This window comes from Myotis nattereri (assembly GCF_964212035.1).
Source record: "Myotis nattereri genome assembly, chromosome: 12".
Classification (NCBI taxonomy): Eukaryota; Metazoa; Chordata; class Mammalia; order Chiroptera; family Vespertilionidae; genus Myotis; species Myotis nattereri.
In genome coordinates, this window is record NC_138087.1 from 63,755,031 (window position 1) to 63,775,393 (window position 20,363).

At 48.7% G+C, this 20,363-nt stretch overlaps 1 protein-coding gene across 5 annotated transcripts in view; it reads right to left on the reverse strand.

The window, feature by feature from the left end:
- Nucleotides 1-1,794: 1,794 nt before the first annotated feature.
- EPB41L4B (erythrocyte membrane protein band 4.1 like 4B) overlaps nucleotides 1,795-20,363 on the reverse strand; it is a gene marked incomplete at its 5' end in the record, with an annotated part of 115,018 nt that continues 96,449 nt past the window's right edge. For 2 of the 5 annotated variants that reach the window (XM_081103438.1, XM_081103436.1), the window contains 6 exons: nucleotides 1,795-4,465; nucleotides 5,222-5,367; nucleotides 9,755-9,823; nucleotides 12,079-12,195; nucleotides 18,264-18,341; nucleotides 20,150-20,339. In XM_081103438.1, the coding sequence (XP_080959564.1) occupies nucleotides 4,396-4,465; nucleotides 5,222-5,367; nucleotides 9,755-9,823; nucleotides 12,079-12,195; nucleotides 18,264-18,341; nucleotides 20,150-20,339 (670 nt within the window). In that variant the 3' untranslated portion in view covers nucleotides 1,795-4,395. The remainder of the gene's footprint in view (nucleotides 4,466-5,221; nucleotides 5,368-9,754; nucleotides 9,824-12,078; nucleotides 12,196-18,263; nucleotides 18,342-20,149; nucleotides 20,340-20,363) is intronic. The other 3 variants (XM_081103437.1, XM_081103440.1, XM_081103439.1) reach the window with 3 other exon arrangements.

The following is a 20,363-nucleotide window of genomic DNA, read 5'->3' on the forward strand; positions in this document are numbered from 1 at the left end:
TTCAACAATCAAAACAGAGAGACTTCGTCCCCAAAAACAGCTTTGTAATGTATAAAATTCTAAACTACAAAAAAGGCAATCAGTTGAAAAATCTATAAACATGTAATGCTAAAAAAACAAAACAAAACAAAAAAAAACACAGAACACCAAAACCCTACTTCTTAAAAATTGAAATTCCTTTCTTTTCTTCTCCTGTTCACCAGGGAAGGTATAATCAGTTTTAAATTGATCAACATTTAGAAAAAGACCCACAACAAACCAAAAACAAACACATTTCTGATTTCAGTGTTGATTCTCTGGTTTGGGAACCTGAGCTTGCTATCTATTGCTGTTTTATTCCCCTTTTTTCTCTTTTGTTCACATTTTCTGGGAGGAAACTTTCCCTGAATATTCTGAGACCACTGGCTGAGCAAGAGCCAGCTACTCACACAAGGACCTAGAGATGAACCTGAGCTTAATTTCACTTTTAGAAGAAACCACCTTTATTTTTATTTTCTCTTCTCGTCAAAGCCACTTCACTAAAACAACTTTTTTTCCCCGTTATAAAAATTCCCCAAATCAGTGCTGCATCTCAGTATCTGACCTGTAATGGAGGTGCCCATGCTCTGTCTAGTAATAAATGTGATTTTTCCATTTTTGATGGCTTAAGGAGTAAAAACTGTGATCCCGGCAGCTTCTCCAAAGTTAAACAAAAGTTGCCATGTGACCAAACTTTTCCAATCTCAGCTATACACCCAAGAGAATGGAAAACATATGTTCACCCCAAAACTTGTACACAAATGTTTGTATTAATAATAGCCAAAAAGTGGTGGCAACCCAAATGTCTGTCAACTGATAAATGGATAAACAAAGGTGTAATATTCATACAATGGAATATTACTCAGCCACGAAAAGTTGCTATGTTCATACAATGGCATATTACTCAGCCATAAAAAGGAATGAAGTACTGATGCATGCTACTACACAGATAAACCTTGAAAACATTGTGGTCAGTGAAAGAAGCCAGACACAAGGGACCACATATTGTGTGATTCCATGTATACGAAGTGTACAGAATAGGCAAATCCCTAGGCAGAAATTAGGAACAGAGAGTAAATCAGTGGTTGCTAGGGGATGGGAGACAGGTTGTGACTCTAGACATGGAGTTTCTTTTTTGGAATGATGGAAATGTTCTGGATTTAGTGGTGATGTTGGCACAACATTGCAAATATACGAAAAACCACTGAATTGGTACACTTTAAAATGGTAATGGAATGTCGATTTTTTTAAAAAAAAAATAGTGATCTTTGAGATGGTGAAAGAAAGGTAAAGATATTAGAATATTCCTGTGCTATTTGGGGAATATGAAATTTGGGGTGCATTCAGGTGGGATCTTTTGAATGCTCCAAGACCTAGTTTTAAAATTCTTCAAACCTAAGAAAGATGCTCCTACACAGTCTACAGTCCACATACCCTGTGGGTCGCCAGCTTCCCAGGCCCCTGGCACTCACCCCCATGCCCATCAGGAGTCAGCGGCCCACACTCTGGAGGCCGGGAGTGATTATGTCAGCAAGCTGACTTCCCCACCCTGGACATAACGTGTGTGTTGCTGATTGCCCACCCTGGACATAACATGTGTGTTGTGTGACCATATGGTACCATTGTTTTGGTTTTAAGAATTTAAAACAGATGAAGTGACTGTACCAATTCACTTTTACCCCTGTGAATCCACCCAAGCCAATGTCTTCTGCTCAGCTCCCAATGCCAAGCACCCGTCGTACATTTACGTAGGCAAATAACCAGGACAACTGCTGAAACAATGGAATCCTCTTGATTTTACTGATTAGAGTTGAGCTGCCAAAGGTACTGGGTTTTCATATACAGTAGTAGCCAACGAGTTTGTGACCAGACTTCTGAGACATCTGTGACATCCACCTTCTGAAACATCTGTGAACCCAGGGGGACGCGGGGAGGAAGAAGCAGGAGACTCAGAGGCTCCTGAAAACAGCGGCCGGAAAGCCCATGCATCCCTCCGCAGCAGCAGAGCCAACCTGACACCATGTGACACTGGGGTTCCTGGCCTCCGCAAGAGAACTTCCTGTTTTGCCCGGGAGGTTCCCATCAGAGAGCAGGAGGTGAAGAGCAGAAGACTCAGAAAGCTAACAGGTTAGGTGCTGGATTGGCAAGAGCTGACGAGCCCAGACACAGAGAGCTCCCCATTTTGTACAGAAACACATTTGGCATCATCGTGTGCACGAGATAAAGAACGGCGAAAGCTGTTTTAAAGGTACAGCCAGGGGTCGTGTAGTACAGGGATTAAAAGGTCCCAAATACCCCAATTGCCCCAGATGGCTTCACCAGCAGAGCAGACAACAGTAGAAGCCATCAATGAGATGAGCACAACAGCCTGTGAAAGGCAAAGCCAAGCCCCACACGTTCTGATAGCTTCTAATGACATTACTGCGCCACGCCAAGTCCAAAAGGGGCTGATGTTTACAATGATGACCATGACTCATCGAGAAAAGGTGAAATACTCTCCGGTATACTCTGTTTACTAAGGCAGGGAAGTGTGTAATACAGCTTAGAAAGATTTCCCTCAAAAAATATTAATATTTTAAAGATTCAGCACTTCAGGGGTTAATCCTCTGTGATCTGAATATTTGCTTACATGCCTCCTTTTACAACAATGTTAGTAAACGAGGCATTGCTCTTTTTAAATAATCATTAGTATCAAATTATTGGCACCATTCAGTTTTAAGTACAGGGACAGGAGAGCAAACTATACAACACAACATAAAAATACAGTTCTGATACAAATATATGAGATCAGTTCCACTTAACAAGCGGTCTTAAGAAATGGATGGACATTTTACACACAGGGAAATATAGCTAGTAAATCATCACATGGAAAAGTGCTCGGCCTTGCTAGCAATTAATGAAATAAAACAACCTTTCAAGGACAACTGTACACACCTATTAAACAAGCAAAAATAAATTAAAATGGCAAAACCCAATACTGGCAGAGCTACTGGTAAATAGAAATGCTTATACATTGCTGGTGGCATCATAAATTGTAGGAGTTCAAGCATTCAGAGGGGATCGAAGGGGTTGACCTTTACGGTCCTTCCAACCCAAAGATTGGATCTTTCTAGAAAGCAATCTGGCAATAAAGTAAGAGTTATACAATACTTCATGCTCTTTGACCTCACAATCCCTCTTTGGAGATATTCCCAGGGGGGAGAATCCAAAGGAAGGGTAATTTTTTTTTTTTACAAAGACATTCATAGCAGCACTATTTATAAGAGTGAAAACTTGGATATAACTCAAATATCTAATAATGGGGAGCAGTGAGGTTAACCATGTTATAAGGATATAAAGACATTTAAATGGGTGAGAGCAGAATCTGTATTGAAAAGAGAAGTTATGCGTTAGGCGGAGAAGTACAACCAAAGAGTGTGTACACACCGATCATACCACTGTAAAAAAGGTGTGCATATTCATTGAGAAAGCTTGGGAAACAATTTGGAGGGCTAGTTTGTGGCTAGGGGGTTCCTTTATTCCTGCAAAGTTGTTCAAGTGCATAATAAAAATTTAAAAACACATTTCTGGAAACTTACAAAAAGAGAGCAGAGTTTCTTCTGGTCAAGGTTCTAGCAATAGGATAGGAATTGATCAACTTTAGAAATAATTCTCCTTTATGGAACACCCCCAGTGAATCCTGATATTGAATCACCTTAATCTTGTAAGGATTTTTAGAATTTAAGCTATAATTTCCTACTTTGGGTTCAATCATAAATTCTGTGTATCCCAAATAATATCGTATTTAACAAAGTCACAAGTGAAATTATGTTTCAGATTAAGCTGAAGTACCTCGAGTCCTGGTGATTGCAACTTTCCTTTTTAGTTCACCTACTCGTGTCTGAATAAAAATGAATGTTAAAGACTTTAAAAGATCTGTGTATTTACCAGTGTAAATGAAAAACCAGCAATAAAGAATTATTCTCTCATTAAAAATGACTCTTTAGCAAACAGTCAAAGCTTGGTGTAAGTTTCAATCATACAAAATCACATGATTGAGATTGATAGCAAAGGATTCTGCGCCTTAGTAACCCCTGTGGTTATCAATGAATACACACAGGTACTTCTGAAAAGGAATCCCCATTTTTCCATTTTTTTTTTCGCCAAGACTTACAAATCCTGTCTCCACTACATTGAGTAGAAGAAAAACTCTAATACTCAGGAGACATTAAATAACTTTTCCAATAAAAGTCAAGCCAGATGTTGGCTTCAACTAACCATGGGGACCTGGGCAGGCAGAGCACACATTTGCATGTTGTGCTAGAGTGAGCACACAAAGCCCAAAGAAGGAAAATGACAGAAGGCACCATGCCGTCCTCCAGGCAGCGCGGGGAGAAGTCACAGTTCGGTCATCAACAGTCTTTTCATCATTTTCTCTCTCTCCAGTTCCTGCCGGAGCGTCTCTGCACTGAAAAAGAGAGTAGGTGACAAAACAGTAAGATAAAGCCTCAAAAATCACAAGAGCAGACTTGCTGAAGTTGTCGCCAGATTTGTTCTTGGTCGTAGTTCTTGACTTTCTCTGACAGGCTCCTTCAGGGCCCCCTACATTTCCTAGCATGACAATGACCTGGCTTCCCCCTCCAGACTGAGAGTTCCTCAGGGGACAGACTGTATATACGTCATTCATCTCTGAACCCCCAGAGCCTAGCACAGGCGCTGGTGCACAGCAGCCTCTCAGGAATGGTCCTTTGAGTGACTGGGAAGATGTCCAGGGGCTAAGTTTCTTTAAATAAAGCTTTCAATTGGTCTCGTATGCACTTTCTCCTACAATTCACTCCTATGTTTTAATAAGTAAAAATGAATTAAAATTGGCTGCTTTAAGAGATTGCTTCTAACTTCCTGGCCCTCAGGCCCAGTTGCCTATCTATGGAATCTGTCTCCACTGTATACACACACACACACACACACACACACACACACTCACACTCACACACACGCTCATTTAATGTCTGTCTCCTCTTCCCCAACACTAAATTGCAAACTTTGTAAAGGCTGGACTTTTATCTACTTTGTTCACTGTACATCCTTAGCACCTCAAGTACTGTCTAGCCTTTGAAGGCATGTCAATAAACCCAGAAAAAAATGAATGAAAGAATGAATGACTGGGTTGTAGACGTCACAAACACAGTGAACCTAAGGCGTGTGCCTGGTTTCCCTCACCCACCTGGCTGCCAGAGAAACAGGCTTCCGAGTGGTGTAGATGGTCTGCACTGTGGAGATGGTCTCTGTCAAAGGCCTCAGGGTCACGGCTGGGATCAGCGGGGAAGACTGGCCAGGGCAGCACTGTAATTTACTGTCTCTAAAGTCTGCCTGGAGATGAAACAAGAACGAGGAAAGCCATCTCAGTCTACGTTTCCCTGCACTCTGTCAGCTGCTCCCTACGCCATGCCATGCAATTCCTGTTACTTTTTGATAACAGCTAAACTCAATTGTCATTTATTAAATGATTTTACTTTGTGCCAGACACTATGCGAAGGACTTGACACACATTGCCTCTGGGCAATGCTGTAAGGTGGAGATCATATTTCATCACATCTTAGACCCCATCATTGTAAGATGCACCATTTTTCCATGTGCCACCACCGAGAAAGAAAAATGAGACCAATCAAACTTGGTCCCACCCCCCATTGTAATGAGTTTTTTATTTCAGAGATGTTAAAAGGTGAAAAAAAAATGTGCATCTTAGAACTGATTTTATGGAAAAGGAAAGTGAGGCTCCAGAGAGGTCAAGAATCTTCCCAAGGTCACACAGGGTGTGTTAAGAACCAGTATTTAGACCCAGGGTGATCTGGCTCCATAACTGGTGTCTTTCACCACCATAGCAATGGTTCTAAAGTATGGTCGCCAAACTGGCAGCATCAGTGTTATCTTGAAACTTGGTAAAAATGCAAGTTCTCAGGCCCCACCAAAGACCTCTGGAACCAGAATGTCTGGGGAAGTCCAGCAGTCCGTGTTTTCACAAGGCCTCTAGATAATTCTGAAACCAGGGAACGTTTGAAAACTACTGGTCTAGAGAATATTGCCTCATTTGGAGAAAATAACTGGTTGTTTTTGTTTGCCTTAAAAGGCATGATATGCTTATTACTTTTATATAGAAAACTTAGGAGACATATAAAAGCAAATAAATGAAGAAATTCCATAATCCTTTACTGTTGTTGTCAGTATACATCCTCATTGTATTTTTTCTGTGCATGCTTTTTGCTTGTTTTATATCCTTTAGATAATGCCAGCTTCATATCTTATAACTTGATTTTTCACACTATTTCCTGGCTTTCTAAAGAAGAGGCATTGACCATCAAATGAGCACTACATTTAGACAGAAGATAACTTATCCCTTCTAGGAAAACATGAAAAATCTCTAAAAAAACCCCAAGTATAGCTACTGTTCTGTAAGGATATATTTGGCTTGAGCAATGGGGAGAGGCTTATCTTTGAGAGGTCATGAGAGGCTATTGCTGAAAATCACAAGCCCCTTTTTGTTTTACACCTGTCTCCAGAGGGAAAACTGACCTGGCCTGGAATGGAGCAGTGCCGAAGAACTGACCATGAAGAAGGGAGCATCAGACATTTTCCAGCATGTAGTGTTTGCCACAAAGAGCTTGCACAAATGTTGGGCTGTAGTCATCATACGTGTGGTCCACCAGATAATTCTGGCTCATCACTTTCCAGGCCCTGCTAGGGCTGCTCTTCCCCACCCTCTTTAAAGGTAGGCATGGCCTCCAGGCCAGTGTGGCTCAATAGTTGAGCATAGACCCATGAACTAGGAGGTCATGGTTTGATTCTTTTTAGGACACATGCCTGGGTTTTGGGCTAGATACCCAGTAGGGAGTGTGCCAGAGGCAGCTGATCAGTGTTTCTTTCTCATCATTGATGTTTCCATCTCTTTCTCCTTCTCCCTTCCTCTCTGAAATCAATTATATATATTTAAAGTTAGGCATGGCCACATGCTTTTCTTTGGCCAAGGAAATGTGAGTTGAGGTGCCATATTTTGTTTCCTTTGAAAGATTTAAGAGCCAGTGTGCAATTTATTGCCTCTTTTTTCCCTTCTGCCACTATGACTAGCAATGTTCTAGGTGGCAGCTGCTCCATTAGCCTGGGTCCCAGAAAGAGGATGACACCCTCAGCCCATCCATGATGGACATACAGCATGAGCAAGAAATTCAGTTTGTCATTTTCAAGCATGACTTAGCTCATCCTGATACAGGAGCTGGAGTAAAAAGTTGTTTTGTTGTTTTAGTGATCTAGGTGGAGGTTGAGCTTTTAATGTCACTTTTGATACTCTCTTGGAAAAGGGGGAAATATGGCACAAAGGCAATGGTGTGTGAAAGTGCTAACAGGAATCAAGGCAGTGGCACCAAACTATATTAGCAGCCATTATATTCTTCAATGCCATGCACTCCACGTAGAAAGAAAAAAAGCTAGCTTCACTTAAGAATGACCTTGGGGAGCAGCAAAATTTACTAATATTATTAAATCTCAACCCTGAGTACTCATCTTTTTAATATTTGTTAAATGAAGCATGTTTTTGCCCCTTGAGTGTTTATTCCTTCCTCCCCTTCCTCTTTTCATGCCCCACTCCCTTGCTCTCTGCATTTTAGTTCTTCTTGCTTTCATTTCAGTCCCTTGAACATGGGATGATCCCTTTTGCCCCATGTTCATGCTGTTCCCTCTGCCTCCTCCAGCTGCCTTCAAGCCACTCTTGCCCAGTTCTTAAAAGTCCCAGCGTGGTTTCTGACATTGGTTTCCTGCTCTGTCTTGGCCCCCAGCTTTTCAGGAAGGGCTTCCCTGGGTGTCTCATGGCACTGCCAAGGCTGGGCAGGAGGCCAGAGTGCCCATTATGGCCAGCTGAGGGAAGAGGAGCCAGAGTTTCCAGCTGGGGAACTGTGCCTAGCAAAACTGCAGGGGTAGGATGAACGTCGGAGTAATAATATTTAACAGCCTGGCCCAGCCCCTGTGACTCTGTCCTCTCGTTCTTAAAAGGCAGGCGCTGGCAACAGCTCATGATCCTAGAAATAGATGTTCTGGGAGCCTGTTTTTGCCTTTGCCTGGATTGTGTACACCTTCCCTCTCCATGTGACTCAAACCACCTCAAGTAGTGACCATCATCCAGCTCATGAGACTGCACTTGGAGCTACCCCAAGGTCACTACAGCCCGCCTCACAGATCCCCCAGAGGGGCCAGAAACCCTTTGGAAGGAGGCTCAGGAATCACTTGGTTCTAGGAATTACCTAGATCTGATCCCTGGGAGGAGGGGGTGAGAGCAAAAGAGGAGGGACCCTGGACTCCCCGTTTGTGCTCTGGACAGCCGCCCATGATATAGTGAGCTCCTGTAGCCATGTTCATTTAAAGAAAAGAACTGAGCAACTGAAAAGAAACTTGGAAATTATCAGACCCTCTCGTTCTGCAGATGAGGAAACTACAACACTTAAATGTTAAAAAGCATTTTAACCGTTTGCAGCGAGTAGAAGTTGCTCAGCAACACAGAGAGAGGTGATGGCTGGAAGCCAGTTGTCACAACTACTGGCTCTTGTTAATTACACCACCTGCCTCTCCAGCCTTGAGAAACAACAATCACACTTGACATTTGTGGGATGGTCTGTGGCCAGTAAAGTATTTTCAAGTTCTTCATCCCTTTTGATTCTAGCCACAACCAGATACAGGGAGGATATTCTTATTACTGGGTCTGCTTTAAATAAGAGGAGACTGGTGTTCAGAGTGGTCAAGTGACGTATCTAAAATCACACTATTATCAAGATGCAGATCCAACTCAAAAGAATAAAAAACCGGGACTCAAACAAAATACCATGTCTACGCATGTTCAGGGCATCACGATTTACAATAGCCAAAAGGTGGAAACAACCCCAATACCCATCAATGAATAAAAGGATCAACAAACTGCAGCATGTACGCACAATGGCATATTGTTCCTCCATAAACAGAAATGAAGTACTGACACGTGCTACAATGTGCACGAGCCTCAAAAACATACTGAGTGAAAGAAACCAGACACAAAAGGTCATATGATTCCTTTGATATGAAATATCCAAACTAGGGAATTCCATAGAGAAGGAATGCAGATTGGTGGCTATGAGGGGCCAGAGGGAGACAGGAAATGGGGAGTGACTGTTTAGTGAGTATGAGGTTTCCTTTGGGGGTGATAAAAATGTTTTGGAACTAGATAATGGTGGCAGTTGCACGGTTCTAAATGTACTTTCACTGAGTTGTCACTTTAAAATGGTTAATTTTAGCCCAGCCGGTGTGGCTAAGTGGTTGGTCACTGGTTTGATTCCCCATCAGGATACATGCCTGGGTTGCAGGCTCCATCCCCCGTAAGGGGCATGCAGGAGGCAGCCGATTGATGAGGTTTCTCTCTTATCAATGTTTCTCTCTCCCTCCCTTCCTCTCCCTCTAAAAATTAATAAAAACATATTTTTAAAATGGTTAATTTTATGTTTGTGATCAGATCAAGTATGCCCGCACCCTCTCCTCCTCCCATAGATTGGATCTAGGTAATTCCTAACTAAAAGATGGGTCCCTCCTCCCCCCCACCCCCCCCAGACCCTAGCTCCTTCCAAAGTCAGAGTTGACAGTGATCAAAGGAAGCTGTTGGCATGGCTCCTGGTGTCCCACAGCACAGCATGCCACGTGGGAACAATGCCTTTGAGTGCAGACGGGTTCTCTGGATTAAGCTACTTACGGTAAACTGCGGCCCGGCAATGAAGGGCTCAGGAAACGAGGTCACTGGATCAACCGGGAATGTTTTTATCTTCAAAAAAGAGAGAAAACAAGTGTTACTTTCAGATTAGAAAACAATGTTTTGCCACCTTTGGCGGTGTGCTTTTTAAATCGAACTGAAGGATTCGAGGGCACACACGCCCAGCCTTCATCGCTCGTGTAGGGAAACACACAGAGGCCCCACAGGAGTGGGGCCAGTGGTTTTAATCTGCGCCCCTTGTTGTAGTCTCGTGTTTGGGGGGCACCCCAGGCTTACCTCACCCTGGAACCCCCTTCACTGGGGTCTGCTGGGGCCTCCCAGGCAGGCTGGGCCCTATCCCTCGCCTGACCCACTGGCCAGGTGCACATGAGGCAGGCCGGGGGTGGCTGCAGGGAAAGGACTAGAGAAGCTGAGAGGCCACATTTTAAGACACAGTCTATGGCGGTGGGCAGAGGAGTGACTTACCCAAGATCACACATTAGTCCAGAGCTGGACCAATTAGGCCAGAAAGCACTCCCTATCTGCTCACGTTAGTTGTTGAACTCCCTGTACACTCTGGGCCACAAAGGAACCCACATGAGCCTGTGAGGATCCTGCCACCGTGGCCTTTAGAAACAGAAGGCATGGTGATCAAAAGGGCCCAGTTCCGGGGGTGGCTGCAGGGCAGGGCTGGTCTGAGAGAGGGGGGTGCGCCATCTGACCAGGCAGTGATGGGTGGCCAGAAAGAGACTTTGCTTCTGTTTTTTGTCTGGTCATTACGTCTTTGGCCTCCTGGATCCTTGGGGCATGGGGGGAGCCGCCCTAGAGAACTGCCCGCATGCCCAGGGGCCGGGTGGCTCTGGCACTAGCTTTGTCTTGCAGCCCCAGGGCACAGAAACTGCCTGCACACCTGCTGGGAATGCACACTCTGCACGCCCCCACACACCCCCCCCAGAGGGTTGCAGCCGAGACACCTGCCCATTGGAAGCAGCCTTCGTGTCCCTCAGGGTCTTGCCTATGGAACCTGGGACAGTTCCTTGGTGCCCTTGAGTCACTTTAATGGGGAGTAAAGTAGGAATGAGCAAGTTCACATCAACCAGACCCAAATTTGCTGAGGTTTCTGAATGGGTGGGGTAGGTCTCAATCTAAGTGATCTGGGAATGATAATGTCCTTGCAATAGTCAGAGAGGTCCAGTCCAAGTCTGCTCCCCTCCCCCAACTTCTCTTCCGCCTCTTTAAACATCTCCAAATTCCCAGCATGGACCCCACGCTTTGCCTTAAGACTCAGGTGCCAACCCAGACTGCTGGTGGCAGCTGCCTGCAGCCCAGCAAGACTGGGACCGGGGCCAGTGCCATGTGGTGCATGCTCCTTGTGCGACCTAGTGGCTCCACGTGGTGTTCTGAGACCAACAGCCAAATGAAAGGTAACGTACAGGTGAGACTCTCAGACCAGCATGGAGTAGAAAGGGAGAGAGGTTGACTATTGCTATGAAAGGAATGTGAATGTTGGCAACTCCAAAGAATTATGTTGTACCTGCTCTAAATAAGAAAATATATATTCCAGCAGCTGTGCTCCGTGGCCAAGCATAGTCTCCTGACGGTGCTGTCACTTGGACCTAGCAGGGTCTAGCCTGAGAAAATAAAATGCCTGATGCCAGAGCCTACGTGTGTTCCCTGGGAAAGTGAGTGACACAGTGGGAACCAAACCCGCGCCCTGTGGTAGAGAACCGGTGAGATAAGTGGTGGACCACTCACCTAGGGGCATATAAACAGTCACAGAGAATGTGGTAACAAGGACAAGGTAGAAAGAACACAACCTTAAGTGAAAAACAGAAGATGGCATGGGTATGCTTTAACTCTGTAAAAATATGAATACGTATTAGCAGGAAACATGCAAAAATGAAAAAAACAACAACGTGCTAGGTTGGGGTTATGGGCGATTCCTTTCAAGTCATTATGTAATACTCATGTTATCTTGATAAGGAGCAAGAAAGACACGTTTTAAAAAGCTTTTATTTTCAGTAGAAATGCAACTAAGAATTTCCTCTCTGGGAAAAGCATCTGTGCTCATTGAAGCTCTAGGATAGCAAGCTTCCTGGTTCTGGAGACCTGGTTCTAGTGACGAAGGGCCAGGACCACAGCCCTGTGTCCCAGTTTGACCAGAGCCAGCTGGTCTCCAAACTTTGTGTCCATCCTGGAACGAGAGCACCTGTCAGCCGGCCTCCTCGGGGGGTCTGAGGCTCCTGCACACCCCTGCGGCTGCCGCCTGGTGGCTCCTGCCCGCCTCGCCTCTCCTGGCCAGGCCCCTCTCCCTGCTGGGTACCTACCAGCCTCGTTTTGATTGGAGGGTGCATGCAAACTCCAGTGGTCTCTTCCTTCATGGGGAGAGAGAGTGGAGGAGAGCAGCGAGAGTGGGCACAGTGGGGGGCGCTGGCGGGCTCTGCCTGCTCACAAGGAGAGGAGAGAAGGGGAGGAGGAGGTGGTGAGAGATGGGGAGGAGGAAGAGGAGATAAGGGAGGGGGAAGGAGAGAAAGATAGCACAGTGCAAGACAGATCTGTCAACTCCTGCTCTCAAGCCAGCCTCACCCGCAGCCTACTTCCAGCCTCTGGCCAACTGGAGGCTAGTCCCTCCCGCTGCCCTCCTCTCTCCGCCTTCTCTCCTCTCTGGCCCGCATCTGTCTCCTCCACCATCTGAGCAGAACTCCACCTCAAAACCCCAACCCGGTGAGGGTGGGTAGGGGCCGTCTCCTGTGCCAACTGCACGGGACTGGCAGTGTCTTCCTGGCACGCTGTTGAGGATTCTGAAGCATTGCCCAGGCCAAGCCAGAAAGCTGTGAGTGAGTGATGTCGGCGTGGGGGCACTAGGAGGGGTGGCCACACACATGGGAGCGACCACCTTCCATGCCTGTGGCCTCCTCCACTCTGCGAAACAAGGGTCCACCTTATGGCGAATCGGTGAGCAGATGCCCAGCAGAGCGCCCCAGGAAAGAGAGACGTCGGCGGCGAGGAGGAACGCAGAGTTTAGGGCTGAACCTGTCATCTCTCTCTATCTGTGCAGAAAACATACTGGCCTTCCCCCACTCCCACACCCACGGGCCCAGGCCTTGGCAGCTTGTATGGGCACTGGGGTACCCTGCTGCTTAGCTGGAAGATGCCAAGCATTGTGAGAAAATGCCACGTCACTTGGGATACCAGGTCCCCGCCCCAGCCCTAACTTGTGCCATGCGCCCGGCAGAGGTCCAGCAGTGGGTACTGGTGAAATGAGGATGGTGAAGAGAGAATGCTCTGATGTCAGGGGCGGGGACCGCTGACGGGGTTCGCTTGGGTTTCAGGGAGGGACCATTCGCTCCGGAGAATAAACACGGGCATCTTGTCACTCCAGGGAGTCTCCTTACGTAGTTGGTCTGATCCTGCCATAATGAATACAGTACAGCCGCTGGGTAAGCCTCACTGAAAGCTGGTCACGAAAACTGCAGGCCTCTTTCCTGTCTCCACACGGACCTAACTTCGTCCTCTACCACGTGCAGCCCAGGACGGTTTCCGGGGGCTTTTACAACCGTTATCTCACGGCGGCCTTCATGGTGGCCATGCTGTACTCTTCAAATCTGGGATGTGCAGAAATGGCATCTGCAAAGTCTAAATCCACGGGTCTAGACCCCTTCCTGGTGGTTCTAAAGCTATTCTTCAGAAACAAGTGAGTCCATATGAGTCACGTGCAGTTAAGTTTAACCTCCCCCCTACCCCCACCCCCACCCCCTGGCCCACTGTTCTCTCTGGTCCTCAGTATAAATCCTACATCCGTCTGTCAGACAGTATCTGTGGCCTGCATGAAGCTGGCTCCCGTCTGCCCTCAGGCTCGGTCCCCACCCCTGTCCCAGGCATCAAAGCCCCAGCCAGAACCACTACACCAGGGACCCCAGGCCGCGGGGCCCTTGCCTTTACAGGTACCAGCAGGCTCAGTGTGTGCTCTTTGAAGAAAATAACAATTGGCCCAAATGACCAAGAATCATGGACGCCCTGCCTAGGAGCCAACATGGGTACAGCCCGCCAGTGTTTGAATTGAAGGTTATCATCGTGACTTAAGGCTTTGCCCAGCATTGGACTTTTTTAAGCTCAAGAAATGTTGATCCCAAAAGCACCTCTGACCTTTCTAAACAGGCATCTGAGTGGACAAAAGAACATTCCTGCGGCTCCCGCATGCTTGACTCTAGGAACTGAGCAGGAAGTGAGATAACATGTAACAGGACACTCTTCTGAAAGGCCGTTCTATTTTCTCGGCCTGGTATTTCCTTTGCTCCTTGGGTCTTGCCCACATTCGAGCAGTTAGATTCTACTTGGCTTCTGCGTTTCAAAATCCGACTCTTTGGGAAAGATTTCAGCCTGGACAAATGACAATGCAAATGCATGAGGCTTCATCATCCAGATAAGGAAAGAGATTGCCCGTCTGAGGACAGAGGAGAAAGCCAGAAGGGAAGGGAGGAGGGCTAGACATTAGGAAGCACTGAGCAAAGGGGCCTGTGCCCCCATCCGTGGGCTGAGGCTGGGGAACAGAGATTAAAGCCAGAGAGGACCCGTGTCCCTCTGCTCAGGGAGAGCCAGGAGGTGGCAGGTCCCAGAATAGCAGGGCTGTGTGGTGTGTCCAGCAGATCGGGATGCACACCCCAGCAGGACAGTGATTGGCATTCCACTCTCCGCCTGAGGGAAGCAGAGGGCCCCAATGTATGGGCAAGCGATGACAGCACAAACTAGATGACGCCCTCCCTCTCTCCATGCCCTGGAGAACACAGGGGAACTGAAGAGGTACCCCGATTTGACTTGGGGTGAAGCTTTAGCCCTCATGATAGAATGAGGCTCAAAATAAAAACTAAGTTATGAGACAAATGGAAACCCAGTCATTCTGTGCCCAGCACAGCCTTCCTCTGGCTAGACCCGCCTCCTCCCTGACCAACCATCCCTGACCCGGAAGAGGCCTGGGTTGTGACCGGCTCTGCTTTGCAGTTGGGTGAGTGGTTTATGAAATAACGGGGATCAAGGAGGGACAAACCCCAAAGAGAAAGCATCCATCCTCCTTCCAATCTCCCTCATTCTCTTAACACCAGCATCCTCTGCGCACTGCTCACACTCACACCCCTGCAGAGAACAGCAGATGGAGAGTGGGTGCTGTCTTCACTCACTGCCTTCTCTCCCCTCCCACCCCACCCCACCTCTTCCATCTCAGGCAGAAACTGATCCGGTTATGAAGTCTGTGGTGCCGATTCGGGGACTGGGCAGACAACGAGCTGCAGAGGTGGTGGGACTTCGATTGCTAAATCGAGCTACACCATCAAGGAGTTGGGAATGAGAGAAGAAGAGGTTTGGGGAAAGGAGGGGAAAATGCTGCAAGAGTGAAGCTGGAAAGAATGTTTTTGTGAAGAGATTGGGGGTGAAAGTCCTTGTAGGTGGGCAGGGAGCAAGAGAGGTAAGAGGGCAGCAAAGAGACGCAAGAAGTGTCACCAGGTGGGAGTTTAACCTTGAATTTTTTTGGAGATCCCAGTCAAAGTTTGAACCTTCTGATTATGCTTGGCTGTTTGGACTATGCTTCTTTGGAAACCACCCCACACAGACTGGTTCATGAGGGTGGACAGTTACCAGGGTTAGACCAGCTCTGATAGTGTCTTGGAAGATGAAGGCAAGATAATCTATCCCCCTCACCTCTCCAGCTCCCTGTCTGTGCAGCTCTGTGCTCTCTTCTTTCCTCCGTTCTCCAAGCAACCAGGGCCATGATGTGGCTTTAGAGGTTTCATTCAGCCCCAGACCTTAAGCCCCGTCTCTCCTCTGCTGTCCTGAGTCACTGACAACATGATCCCCCATCACCCTGATAATGAGGGCAGAGAGGGCTGCTGCTTGCGTTACTATGACACTGGGAAGAGCAGATGGAGGGCAGAGGACCAGACAGAGGGAGAAGCAGGCTGCCAGAGTCCCTCTTCCTCTCAGGAACCCTTAGGTCCCCACGGAAGACAGGACTCTAGAGCGAAGTGAGGGCAAAGCCAATGATGCTGAGGAAAGCCCAAATGGGTGGGCTCCCGCCAAAATACCAGCCCTCCGGCTGCCTGCTGTGTGGACGTGCACTCACGCCTCAAATGCACGCAAGCAAGACAAAGGATGCTTCACCCCGAAAGCACGTATTCACCGCAAACTTCATATGAAGTGGGCAGCCCGGTCTCGGTGCAGTACAAGGATCTCAGCCGTCCTGTGCCCGGGCAGTACAGCACCCTGGCCCCGGGTTCGGAGCTAAGAGCCCCCAAAGATGCAGCCAGGTGTCCTGGGGAGAAGGAATGAGCTCCCTGCTGCTGGAGGGGTACAGACAGAGGCTGGACAGTCATTTGTTAGGCATTTGCATCTCATATCATGGAACCTCTGGGTCGCTGCCTGATACTGCTTCCTTTCTAACCTCAGTCTTATAGTGAAAGAAAAGATGGGCAATTCAATCTACAAGCTGGATCCATAACATGGTCTTAATTGAATCCCATGACTCCTATCAAAGCTATGATATATTGAGATATATATATATATATATATATATATATATATATATATATATATTACAAACTAATCCTAGTTCTCAGAAATATCAGGCCTTTTTAATAAATACTCAGTATTCTGTTCATGGTGTGTCCTCTGCATAGAATGCTTGGGTCTACTTTCTCCATGTGGCAAACGCCTACTCACACTTGAAAACCCTGGTCCCGTGAAGCCTAGGAACGCTGCTTTCTCCCCTTTGCTTCCAAGGGCTTTCAGACTGTACCTTAGGGCTTCTCTGGTCCTTTGGGGGATGCTGCCCTCCAGCCAGGCGGGATGTCCTCAGCTTGCCACCGAGGCCCGCCAGGATGTAACGGGTGTACTCATGGGGTACTGGTGGAGCTCCAGGCCCAGTCACCTAACCTGCTGCCCTTTGCTCCAGGCCCTTTGGCGAACTTTCCCCGGCTGGCGAGTGCTTTAAACACAGCCCTTCTCCCAGGCTCTTCTCCCAGGTGGCAAGTTCCCTAAAGAAGACGCCGGATGCAGCCCAGTCTGATGCGAAGAGCACCGGAGGAGGAGTCAGGACACTTGGGTTCCCGCGCCATCTCAGTCCCTGTGTGATTACCCCACACTGGGACTCAGTTTCCCCAACTGTGTAAAGGGATGATGAAGGCTCCTGTTTCTGAGTTACCCTCCCTTGGCAATTTTTCTAACAAAAAGACCTGGAATAACTTGGTTCCATTCACTTGCACACGGGGAATAACTCGGAAGGTTCCTAGAACCGTCCGTTCTCAGCAGTTTATCCAAAGCTGCCGACTCGAAGCCCTGAGATGGTACCCATCTCCAGGTGAGAGGTAAAACTGTATAAATCACAGGGGATTGCCTTGGGCCAGCTGAGGCAGGACTGGTGATCATTCCTAAAGCCTGGACAGCATCGTGCCCCATTTGAAAACCTTCCAGAAATCCCTCCTATCCACCGAATCCTCCTCCAGCAAGCCACACCCAAATGACTCCCCCTTCTGGCTTCTCCTTGTGCATCTTGTACCTGGCTCCCCTGTCCACCTTGGCCCTTTATCAACCTGCCTCCCCTCCAACCTCTGGCTGCCCTGTCCACTCCGAGCCTCCACATGGCCGGGAGCACAGTGAGTTCTCAGGAGACAGTTTTTAATTTGCCTCACATTTTGACTCACTTTCCAAATTTGTGGACCGTGACTGATGCTCAAGTAAACCCGGATATTACACTGAGCCAAAGATACATCCAAGTTTGCCTGTGTCCTCCAACAATATCAGTAGTAATATCTTACATGTACTTATGGTGCTTTGCATTCTTGAAAATTTCTCTCTCTCTCTCTCTTTTCCTCTCCCGCCCTCTCTCTCTCCATCCTTCTTACACCTGTAGGGCAGACAGTGCAAACGATGACATTCTTATCTGACAGATGAGGCAGCGGCTAGCCAATGGCAAGGCTCTTAAGGAGGGAGCAGAGATTGGAGCCAGGCCTGGCCTGCAGGACTCTTGCTCCGCGCTCTCCCGCCTGCATGAGTCCCACACGAGGGCTGCCCTCCCGAAGGGGAGACCTGTATGTAGCGGATGGAGGATGGCAGGGAGGCACGAGGGGCCTGGAAAGCCAGGAGAGGACGTGAGCAGGTGCTTCAGACCAGCGCATGTTGTTTAAGCGACAGGGGATGCCCCATGGGTGGGCATGCGGGGCGCAGCCCAGGAAGCCAGGAAGCCAAGCCCCAAGCACCAAGGAGCCCCAATGCTGGGGGAGCAGCAGGCAGGTGGGGGCGGGACCCCGGCGGCCATCTTCAGAGGAGAGGGAGCACGGCCCTCCCTCGCAGACTCTGGGCAGACCCGTGGCGCCTGCACCCTCAAGGAAAGCTGACCCCCAGGCCTCCAGGCTGAGAGCGGCACCAGGAAGAGCCTTCCCCACAGCGATGCCCACCTCTGTCCATCTGTCCCCCTGCCCAGGTGTCTCTACAGGCTTTTCTGGTTCTAGCGAAAGGGGAGGTTTACCAGAGGAGTGGCTTCTGTGAAATCCATCAGGAGGTCGCCGGGCTCCAAGGTAAAGGCACCTCCTCGGTCAGAGGGGCTCTACGGAGGCGACAGAAACATCTGGGTTAGTGACAGTGCGGGACTGACAGCGGAGTTTCGCCGGCCACACAGAGGTCCCCGCCGCTCTCCTCCCCGTCTCATACCGACCTCGTGATCAAGCCAACCCCCACCCCAGCGCTCGCTCGACAGTGAACAAAATGTTAGGACCAAACCCTGATTTCTTCCTGAAACCCTGATGAGTAGAAGCAGGTGCAGGCTGGAGACCTGCGTTTGATTTTGAAGCTGCGATGTTTCTGAAAGGCGCCGAGTGCTCTTTGACTGGCATTTGGGGCGGGGCGGGGGGCGGGCTGTATACAGACAGAGCAAAGACCCCATCCTGGACCCAGCGGGCCACGGCCTCAGGAGCTGAATTCATCTGCACCATAATGAGGAAGATCCTTACAGTGCGAGAGGGGTAGCTCTGACCATCATATTCGTTTCTGGAGAAAACCTTTTTTTCCTCTTGTCCTGGGGTCTCAGCAGCGTGGGGGACCTTGAGGCCCTTTGTGGGTGGTTAGGGGGTGGAATAATAAGCCCCACCAGGTTGGCACAAGCAGGACCCTCAGGTCAGAGACCGCCAGAAGAGGGAGCCTGTGGCCTTGGCTAGGATGTTGCCCGCATCTCCACGGAACTCCTGTCTGTTTTGCAAATGTTTTCACTTGGTTTCAGCCAGGGTGTGGGATACACCATAGGAGCCTCTGCCCACCCTTCAGGCAACGCAGCACGAGGGACTCCGCACAGCAGAGGAGAATGCAGTGCAGATGCCAGGAGGTGCGCTACAGAAAAGCAGGAGCTGTGGTCCCGGGGGGTCCCTGGCTGAGGGGTCCAGCCAGGCTTCTGTGGAGGAAGGCAAAAGCACCCCAGCGATCCTGGGCAGGGACCCAGTGAGAGACTGGCGTTGGTCACACAGGATGTGGGCCTGGACCTTGGGACCTAGATGTTACCAGGAGTCGTGACCTTGATGCTGCGGAGGCCCTCGGCACCCGGTTTGCACTTTAACCTACACTGGACCCGCAGCGAGCCAGGAGCTGGGCAGGGTGGCCGAGATGAGTCCCATTTTCAGGAGGAGGAAACGGAGGCTCAGAGAAACCAGGGCTGCAGAGTGACAGCTCATTTCAAGCAGCCACAGTCCGGGGCTCTGGCCTTGCCTTCAGGCCCCCACCCTGTGCACACACCGCTCCTCAGAGGGGCCCACGGGCCAAGCCCCCTCTGGCTCAGCATCTGCTTGGGGAGCAATAGGTTCGACCACACTTGGACCAGAGGCTGAAGTGACCACAGCTAGGGGTCACTCCAAGGGAACCGAGAGAAAGGTTGTGCGAGGCCTTTGTCACGGCCCATTCGCATCGCTGGCAATTCCCTGACATTTCAAACCCTTGAACAGAAAACCATTTCCCACGGGGGCACTGCTTGCACAGGCTCTCCGACATAAGGCTTGCGATGGGGATACGTCTACATTTTACTCCCCCCAATTTTCCGCTGTGGGAGGAAAGCCCATTTCTTGCGTTCTATCTTCCCAATGAATAGTCTGTGTAGCGATGATATTCTGAATTCAAAACTGCCTTCAAAAATCTCTTATTGAATTTCCCTTACAGTACGGTGCGCATGGTTTTATCATATACTACTTATCTCTCACAGCCTATCTTTTGGGGACAGTTATAGGAAAAAAAAACCCCATGCTTTGGTGGTGAGGTTGTTTTACAAGTGCAAAGCTTTTACAAGCGTTGGTGATGCAAACTGAAATGCACACGGATGCTGCACACTTCATTTCTACCGAATCCCCAGCAAGAGGATTTTTTCCCCCCCCGTACCTTGGCCCCTGGGGACAGCGGGCTCTTGCCTTCTGAATTCTGAGGCGAGCTGACTTTGTGGACCTTGGGGGACACCAGTGGTGCCGAGACCTGCGTGGTGGCAGAGGCCGTGGTGGTGGTGGTGGTGGTGGTGGTCACGCCGACTGCCTCGGCCAGCTCTGGAGGGAGGTCGTCTTCATCACTGCGGTTGCTAAAAGCACATGAAGCTCTGCTC